The 9,889-nt window shown below is 49.9% G+C and overlaps 1 protein-coding gene across 3 annotated transcripts; it reads right to left on the bottom strand.

The window, feature by feature from the left end:
* Positions 1–246: 246 nt before the first annotated feature.
* On the bottom strand, positions 247–8,398 carry LOC119364823 (bromodomain-containing protein 4-like). 3 transcript variants are annotated; one of them, XM_037630381.1, is made up of 3 exons: positions 7,474–8,398; positions 2,272–2,909; positions 247–2,157 (listed from the first exon to the last, which is right to left on the bottom strand). In XM_037630381.1, exons 1-3 carry the CDS (start codon positions 8,348–8,350, stop codon positions 529–531), a joined length of 3,144 nt encoding a protein of 1,047 aa, XP_037486278.1. In that variant the 5' UTR covers positions 8,351–8,398; the 3' UTR covers positions 247–528. The 3 variants fall into 3 exon arrangements, with proteins under 3 accessions (XP_037486278.1, XP_037486270.1, XP_037486286.1); XM_037630373.1 differs by having other exon boundaries at positions 247–2,909; XM_037630389.1 differs by lacking the exons at positions 247–2,157; positions 2,272–2,909 and adding an exon at positions 6,240–6,527.
* Positions 8,399–9,889: the final 1,491 nt, after the last annotated feature.

Below are 9,889 nucleotides of genomic sequence, written 5' to 3'. Positions count from 1 at the left end.
AAATAACAAAACGGAGTACGTATGGAGAACTTCTAATGTTGGAATCGCTACTACTACTTTCTTTGATCCATATTATTTGTTGTCCAAACCAATGTATCTAGACGTATTTCAATGCTAGATATATTTATTTTAAAAAAAGTAATTTGGATTGAAGGGAGTAGTTTTCTCAAATTTGGATCGAAGGGAGTAGTACATTTTTCGCGCTGGCCTAGGTTCGAGCATTTGGGACACTAAACAGAACCCTAATTTCGACTTAAAAACCATACAACAGCAATTTGATGTCCTTAAACCACAACTTAATTGACAGTCTGATGACGACTAGAATCGAGAGAGTTCATACACGCTCTGACAAAGGAGAAAACAAGAGGTAATTATACACTACATGACAGGGGAGGCATCATCTTGGTTGTCCTTCTCTCGAGAGGCAAAGTCACTAGCACTACTACCGCACTTGCTGTGCTGCCAGCGCCACGGGGACCCAGCAGTCAGATACAACGCAGCGAGCTCTGCCCTGGAGCTGCTGCCGCCTCACGCTGACCGGCTCAAGAGGTGGTAGGGGAAGTTGCCGTTCTTGTCCATCAATGGCTCCACCAGCTTGGCGATCCCCAGCATCACCCTCATCAGCTCCTCGTCGAACTCCTTCTGCCCCCTCTTCCACACCGGCATGGTGTTGCTGCCGGCGTTGTTGTCGAAGCGAGCCGGCGGCATGTCGTCGGAGCGGGAAGAGTACTGCTGTCCGGGGAAACCGGCACGGGGAGGGTATGGCGGCAGCGGCGGCTGTCCAGGGAGCGCGAGCGGTCCGTCGCTGTGGCGAGGCTGGTACTGCGGCTGCATGTTGAACGGTGGCGGCGCGTCACTCTGGCGAGGCTGGTACGGCGGCTGCATGTTGAAAATTGGCGGCGCGTCCGTGCGACGAGGCTGGTACATCTGTGGCTCGTTGACGCGAGACTGGTACGGCGATGGCTCGCTGATGCGGGGCTGCTGGTACGACGATGGCTCGTTGATGCGAGGCTGGTATGGCAGCGGCGGCGGTGGTGGGAGTGGCTGTGAATCGGGTGCGTGTGGCGGCTGCAGTTGCTGGTGCTGTGGGCGCATGAGTGGCTGCATGTTGGGCTGCGCAGGGCGTGCCGGCGGCTGCAGAGGCGGCTGTGCGAAGCCGAGCGACCTCGCGATCTTGCTCACTGGTGCAGCAGTGTCCGGGCCATTGTTTCCGTCGAAGCTCGCTGGCAATGGAGGTGGCTCGAGCATGCTGTCCCCGCCGTCCAGCACGAATTTCACCCGAGGGGAGTCCCGGAGCGCGCTGGCCGCAGCCAACCCGCCCTCGTCGTTGCTCTTCTTCAGGATTGACTTGGGCAGCCCAACCGACATGCGCGCCGGCACCGCCTTGGACAGCGTCAGCGGAGCGCCATTGCCGGAGCTCCCAGGCCTGAACGGCGTGGTCTCCATGAGCCGCAGGTCAGAGCGCTGCGGAGGGGCCGCCTCAGGCCCTGGGTCGGCGCCGGCCGACCCTCCCTCGACGCCGCGCAGGTAGTAGTTGGGGGCCACCTGGCCGAACATGGCGTTGGCCTTGGCATACTTGAGCGCGGCCTCCGCGTCGGACTGGAACTTGTAGATGACCCGGCACATGTAGGACTTCCAGTACACGCGGATGCCGTCGATGTCGAGCGGCCCGAAGCGCGCGAACCTCGCCTTGAGGGAGGCCACCGACGGCAGCGTGCTCTTCAGCGGGAACTTCATCATCAGCGCCGTCGGCGACGGCGTCCTCTTCACAGGCGCCGCCGCTGGCACCTTCTTCTTGGCTGCCGCCAGAGCCTTCTCCTTCATGCCAGCCCGCCGCAGCTGAGCCGCCGCCGTCGTCCCGCCTCCCGCAGCTGCGGTGGCGGTGACGACTTTCTGCTCCAGCCCGGCCTTCTTGTCGGCGGCCAGAGTCTTAATCTTGTCCAGCTTGATTTTCTTCTTGGAGGCAATCTCCTCCTGGCGGTCAGACGGCGGGCGCTTGACGCCAGCACTGGTGGGGTCGCTGGGCCTCATGACCGGCTTCTTCTTCAACGGTTTGGGGGGCTGGCCGTCAGAGACGACGGCGGCGGCGGCAGCAACGACATTGGGCTTATTATCCAAGCCCTTCTTTGTCTCTTCCGGCGGATCGTTCTCATAGCTCTTTTTGTAGTGTTTCGAGCGGAACGCCAGGATGAAGGAGTGAGAGGCGTCAGAGATGCGTCTGCCGGCGCCGTAGAAGGGAAGCAGCGGAAGGTTTTGAAGGTCGGATATTACCTGTGTCAGATCTAATCCGTCAAGGTCGACCTTGGGGGGCGAGAAAGCTGCGGGCTTTGTAGCGCCGCCGCCGTCGCCGGAGGGGGCGGCAGAGGGCACGCCGCCGTTGAGTTCAGCGAGCTTCTTCTTTTTCTTCTTCTTCTTGGGCTCGCCGTCGGCGGTGGCCACGTCTTCGGCAGGCTCCTCCCTCTCGCGCTTGCGGGCCTTCTTGGGCTTGGCCACCTTGTTCGGCGCAGTGGCGGCGGCTGCGGCGTCCGCGGTAGCCCCGCCGTCGCTCGCCTGGTCAGCGGGAGGGAGCGCGCGTCTCTGCAGCATAAACTCCTCCTCATCGGCGCCTCCGGTGCTGCTGGGCAGCGGCGGCGTCTGCGGCTCAGCCGGGGGGAAGCCAGGCGGCGGGCCACCGTCGTCCGGGGCGGGAGCCGCGTCCGGGAGCGCGGCTGGCGGCAGCGCCGGCACGCGCGCGTCTTCCCGGCGCTTGAGCAGGTACTGGTCCTTCTTGCTGGCCTTGGGCTTGATGGCCGGCGCGCCGGGCATGATCTTCTCCATGAGCCTCGCGGCCGCGCCGGCGGCGCGCCTCCGGCCCCTGGCCGGGGCGTTCTCCTTCTCCGGCACCTTCTGCCGACCCTTGAGCGGGCGAGCTGCAAGGCATGTCACCAGCGGCACGCGTTAGCACACAGCGCGACACCACATCCATGCGGAAAAAACGCAACAGGAACAAGTCAATGCGAAAGGGTCACGTATTTATATTCGCATTCCTAATAATAGATGTAACACAAGAACAAAACAAAAGTATCGACAAAAAAGAAGTAGCACTAGGAAACCAGATCCAAAGGACGAATTCGCATGTATTTCGAAGAAATCCATTCAAATAAAAATTAAAATTAGAGTTTAACAATATATGACTGTCAAAAACGCTCTTATACGGAGAGTACTAGTTTTTGATTTATATAATTGGCCACGGTCTGACCCTGCAAAATGTAAATAATTCTGACTGATTAGCATGCGCATGCGTGACAAACTGACCGAGAGGTAAAAGAAATCCGGTCCAGTCGGTCACAATGCTAGACACGTCGCCGCTCAAATCTCGATTTTGCAGAAAGAATATAGTACATGTGGGGCCGCGGTGACTGACAAGGAACTTGGTGGTGGGAGCAAAGCGAGCGCTCGCTCCGCATGCCACAATCTTCGTTGGTGGTAGCGATGATGGGCGAGTGAGCCGCTCCCTCTACGATGCAAAAGATGCTACTACTCCTCATGTTTTGTAATTTAAAAAGCGCAAAGGCCCAAATATGATGCAAAGGATGCTATTTGTTGCCATTGAATCAAACAATCAATACTCCCCCATAATCACACAAAAATTCAACTCTGCTCCCAAACCCTAACCAACCCTACTCATCGCCGTGTTGATGACATCCCCGATCGTGCTTCCTTCAGTCCTCCCCTCTTAGCGGTGTACAAAATATTAACAAACAAATCAATTAACTGATCGATTAATCCATGCTCGATGGATCACCAATTTGTCGATTAACCGATTTATCAACCAATTAACTAGTCAATTCAAACCAAGCAGATACCAGTTAGCAAAGATTTATCGACCAATTTACTAGTCAATTCAAACCGAGTTAGCAAAGAATCATTCTTAGCATCGCATCGTCTCCACCTGTGTGTTTCTATGGCTTTGACAAGACATTCACCCACCCCTACATGTCATTGTCCGCAAGGTTGTCCAGATTGTGTGTCTGCTTCTCGATAAGAGGTACCATCGCCACCGTAACCAACCGCCCTCGACCAACTCCTCCCTCTTGCTCTATCTACTCAACCAAAGACGCAACTAAGCATTGCTGAAGGGTGGCTTTTTTTTCTCTGGTGAGGCCTAACCCTAACTGGGATAAACCAAAACTCGTAAGCTCAGCAAAGAAGGCAACTCGCAAACAAGGATGCCACAGCCACTAGAGTTCGCACTGATGATTTTGATCAAAGCGAATATTCAAACTGATATATTCTAAACTCTCCTCACCTCCCCTTCGACATCGATGAGACCCCTCCCCCCCTCCCCTACATGTCACTGTATGCAAAATCATCTAAATTGCATGTTTGCTTTCCTCGTAGAGGAGTCATCGCCACCGTAGCCGGCCATCGACCACCCTCGATCAACTCATTAGGTCGTGGATGCGATTAACTCCCTCTGCTCTACTCACTTGGCCAAAGACGCGATCGAGTATTGCCACGCATAATCAAAGCACACCTTTTCCTCTCCATCGAATCGTAACCCTAACCCTAACCATGACAAACTAAATTCCTAAGCTTACCAAAGAATGCAAAACATCAAAACAAAGGATGCCGTCGGATTTCACCCTAATGATTTTTTTTATCAAAACCAACATTAAACTGGTGTGTTTTATTCTCACAACTCTCCTTTCATCTAGTAGGAAAGGCAGATCATTCGGAAAAAAAGAATTATACTGCTGCAAGGACCTTGAAAGGGGACTTGGTAGTACTTTTTTGGGGCTAAAAACGGCCTAGGGCATTATATTTACTTTTCTCTGAACTGAATACTTTTTGTTCTCCCACCGGCTACGCCTCTGGAAAGATGAGGTGCACGTGCGATTGCAGGACGGGAGGTACGTGTTAGTTTACAATTTCCTTTGGCGATTTGATTTCCTCTCTTTTGCTCAGATGACTTGCATCACCACTAGGTTCTTATTTTCAGATAGTTCTAAAAGAATGTTGAAATTTTATACTCATAAAATTCTAAAATATTGAAAGGTTCTAGTAGAAAATAAGATACAGGGCTCTAGAGTCCAGAATCGGGCTCCGTGGGGGTGTGGGGGGTGGGTGGGGGATGGGGAATAACCATGTGCTATTGGTCGGGAGGAAAGGCTCCCTGTCGATCGCGAATTCCTCCTAAAAACCCAGAGACGAATCCTGTGTAAATCAGACGCTGCGTTCTTAACAGGTTCAGACCCACGGCCAGATTCTTGATTCCCCGTGAGTTATACTGAAACTCCATCGGCAGGATAAGTTGCCACGGAAGTTGGATATGAGGTGCAAAAGGGGATTCTCCGTTCACCGCATGCCAAGTCCCCAAAAAGCACAGCTGGTGTGAGTAACGCTATCTGAATTTCCTTGGGTAGGAATGTGACCCGTCCGTGTGCAGAGGCAAACCACTTGAGAGACTCCCAAGGATCTTCTGTGGCTAGTGGGCATGGCATATGGATTCGCTCTCAACTCTGGAGGGGAAGGCATGGGAAAGCCATTTCTGAGCTTTTAGCAGAGGGAAGAACGGCAGGCTCTACTCTGCGCTTGGAACAGACCATCAAAATCCTCTTGCTGGCATGGCTTCTACAGTTCATATCGGCCCATAAAGTTCAGGAGAAGATAGCCATGCGTGCTTCTTCAAAAGCTTCTCATCGTAACTGTAGCATGCCTGCGTCAGCTCAAAGGACAGGCTGGGACTGCTTCGCTGGCTTCTTCTGATTGAAGCAGGCCACGAAAACGGCAAGCCCGGACTGCTCCGAATGTGAGGCAAAACTAGTGCAACATGCTCCGGTAAGAATTTGGGATAGAATGTCCTCTGAACTGCTCCGAATGTGAGGCGAAACTAGTGGTACAGACTCCGGTCAGAATTTGGGATAGAATGTCCTCTGAACCTCCGAATGTGAAACAAAACTAGTGGAACGGGCTCCGGTAAGAATTTGGGATAGAATGCCCTCTGGTACAACGCCTAACTCAATTTGGTTTTGAATTTGTCTAAAAGTTTAGTCCAATGGTGGGAGATCAAGGCAAGGAGAGGGCAAATGGGTTAGATAGCGTACTCAGAGTTGTTGCTGGTCTGGCCAAAGTTTTAGATAACTCTATACAGCTTTCACCATTCGTTTCTCGCCATCTTGGAAAAAATGCATATGTCGGCAGATGTTAACTTCATTTTGGTTCTCTATGCAGGACCTCAACTTAAGAACTATGAAGAATAATTCAAATGTAAACTGTTTTTAGATAATCAAGATAACTTTCAGGTTATAATTGTCATGTGCAACCAGATTAATTCCACTAAGCGATTAATAGAGAATTCCTACTAAAATTACTATAATGACTTGACCATGCTTGTCTAAACTGACAGTAAACATCCTTTAACTGCTACCTTGTAGATATATATACATGCTTATTTATGAATGTAAAGTAATAGGCACAGTGTACGGTGTTAACTTGATGCCTTCCTTCATGATGTGCAGGTGAACTCAACCGCCTTACCTTGATGCCTGCTCAATGATGAAAACGAAATAGTGCATCCAGAATATGTATATAAGTACCCCAAGTCCATCTCCACCAATCACCAATATGTTTTTATCAGGCACATAAACATACCTCTTTCAGAATCACTGTTTCTATACTTATTCAGTTCATTTATCAAACATTGCGCTAATACTCTTCACCAACAACAAAAACAAAAGGTCAAGTTGCTGAAACTAAGCGATTCTACCTTAATATGCGAGGTTATGAAGGGGTCAAGAACGCGAACGTAACTGAAATGCAATTCGGTGTTAAACTAATGCACACTCACAGGAAGAGGAAAGAGATACAATTCCTAAATGTACCAGATTTAAGGCATGGCCTTGGAAGAAACTAGATGAGTAGCAAGTACCCGAATCAAGGAAATATATGGATGCAAGAGAAACATTTCAGAATCCATCCAAAATCCATCATAGCACACAGAAGCTGCTGCTTTAAAAATCTATATGCATCGTGGAGAGGTAAACTTCCATTGTATCTTTTAATATTTGTATTCGGCATAACTGGATGGGAAAGATAGATAAGTGGATAAGCTATGGCCGTATGATACACATATTCTTGTGTGTGCAACAAGTCCTCATTGACCAAACGATATTCGTATGTGTATAGCTTTTACTTGAATTGGATTTCATTTTGTGTCAAATGCAGATTTTACCATTTATCTTTGCACAATTATGCACATGATTTGTGTAAAAAGTGTTGGCTATACAGATAAAAACATTTTTCGCATTCATGCAACACACAGTTCAACAAAAGAGAAATAATAAATATTTGAAGAACCAATATCCAGTTCACTATTCACATCAAAACGATTAGTATCAGGTAATCTGCCCATCAAGTTCAAGTACATAGCAAAAACAATAACAGAACAATGAATAGTAGTACTACTAGGATTGGGCATGTGAGTGTCGATACCTCGTTGAGACCGTTCATTCTCAGCCTTGACCTCGCCTTCAAGGGCCTTCTTCGAATCCACCCCAAATGATTCGGCGTAGGTGAGGTCGTACCTCTCGTACCTAGACCGGCGGTACGCCATGAGCATCGCTGCCATCTCGATCCCAGGCAAGGTACGTGCGGCCGTCTCCGCCGCGTCCCGCTGCTGCACGGCAGCGTTCTGCAGGAAGTCATACATCTTCTGCGGAACGAACCGCTCCCTTGCGGCCGTCACCTGCTCGGGGAGGTACTCGGCGTTGCTGTCGAACCCGGGCACGTTCACCAGGAGGAACCTGCGATCCTCGTTGTGGAAGCGGAAGGTGTCGGGTCCACGGCAGGGGCAGAGGAGCGCGAGCGCGCTGCGGCGCGAGATCTCGTCGAGGGACTCGGCGACGGCGGCGGGGAAGGTGCGGCTGCCCCCCTGCGAGGTCTTCTCGACGAAGTGGTCCTCGAAGCGGACGAGCTCGTGCGGCTCGAACCAGCCGTAGCTGCCGTCGCCGAAGAAGGCGACGAGGACGAGGCCATGGCGGTGGCCGCGATGCACCTCCGGATCGTCGGAGAGGGTGAGGCTGTAGACGTGGCCCGGCCACCACGGATGCGACTTCACCTTGCCCCAGACCATGTAGCCGAAACTGGGGGTCCAACCCTCGCCGTCACCAGCGGGCACGACGGCGCCGGAGCCGGCGGCGGCGGGGGCAGCCATCCTGCGGCGGGGGAGCGAAACCCTAGATTTGGGTGCGGGGTCTCTCGGTCTGGGCTTAGGTTTGGGTTTGGGATTGCGCTGTTTGGGTTTCGGGGGTTGGGGAAATTGGGGGATCTCGGGCCGGGTGGGACTGGGACACCGTCCAAGGGGCATCATGGTAATTAGGTGCAGAAGGAGGGAGAAGGAAACGAAAAGGAAATGATATTTTCGCCGAGGCGAGGCGAGGCGAGGCGTGGCGAGGCGAGCAATTTATACTAGTCGAAGGGGGGCAAAACACGCCGCACGCGGGATGAAACCGCGCCCACTGAAATTCAAAGGGGGCAAAACATGCCGCACGCGGGATAAAACCACGCCCACTGGAATTCGAAATGACTTGAAATTTTTTGACGTGTGTGGCTTGGTTATAACAAATATGTTAAACGGTTAAATAGACCACACTATGCGTATGTAACCACTGGGCCATCATGATCTGCATTGTTGGGATGTTGGGCCTTTAAACTATCTTTTTTTATGAAATTGAAAGCTAACACTCGTCAATCAAAAAAAAGAAAATATGTAAATACAATTCATTGGTCGAGCATATAAAACAACAACCAAAATATGTGCACACCCGATGATTAGATAGAGTTGGCATCAGGCATTACCAAATTATGTGAGGCATGAAGACCTAAAGCAACTTCAAACACAAAAGGAAAGGCAACCTGTCCATATGTTATCAATACTCAAACTATTGTTTAGAAGTCTGTTATCACAGTTGTAAGCGGTCCTTTTTTGTTTCCTAACAAGACCATGTAGTAGGTAGAAAATAATTCACTATAGTGATAAAAACAAGTCCCACCATAATGGCGATCTTAGTTACTAAACCGATTAACCTCTTGTTGTCGTAATAGTGATGTATGTTTAAAGATGCCTAGAAAGAGTTACCACTACAATGGTGATGTATCTACCAAATTGGTTAGCACTAGTTATCACTAGTGGGGATGCATTAGCTACTAGATTGCTTAGTCCACCACGGTAGTGATGTATTGTAAGTGGTATGTTGAATATCAGTCATCATACAAGTGGTATTGCCCCCATTTAATTATCATCATATTGATGATGTAGTTACCATACTAGTTAGCACTGGTGATTAATTTATTAACATGTATATACCATGTAGGTTTGGTATATAATTACCATGATGTTGTATTAAGTGCATCCATGGCCCCATAGTGTGTTATGATTGTCTATGAAAACTTCATTGAAGGGACTAATATGACCATCTTATTCCTAATAGATGTTATGATATGTATAAGAGGACTGATGTTTAACCCTCAATCTTCAAAGAATGAGAGTTGCTGAGATTAAGAACAATTTCAAAACCTCAAAATCAACTTTTTTCGGACCAGTCAAGTTGCGTCCACATCCAATAGGGCATTGATACGTCTCCAACATATCTATAATTTATGAAGTATTCATGCCATGTTTACAATAATTTTATATGATTTTGGTACAATTTGATTAGAACTAACCCGGTCTGACGCTGTTTTCAGCAGAACTACCATGGTGTTGTTTTTGTGCAGAAATAAAAGTTCTCGGAATGCGATGAAAATCAACAGAGATTTTTTCTGGAAAATATAAAAAATATTGGAACGAAAAGTTACTGGAGGGGAGGCCCGTGGGCCCCATGAGGGTGGAGGGCGCGCCCCTGTGCCT

Source organism: Triticum dicoccoides, chromosome 1A (genome assembly GCF_002162155.2).
Source record: "Triticum dicoccoides isolate Atlit2015 ecotype Zavitan chromosome 1A, WEW_v2.0, whole genome shotgun sequence".
In the NCBI taxonomy this organism is placed as follows: domain Eukaryota; kingdom Viridiplantae; phylum Streptophyta; class Magnoliopsida; order Poales; family Poaceae; genus Triticum; species Triticum dicoccoides.
Note: the sequence above shows the minus strand (reverse complement) of the source record. Positions and strands in the feature narration are given on the sequence as shown.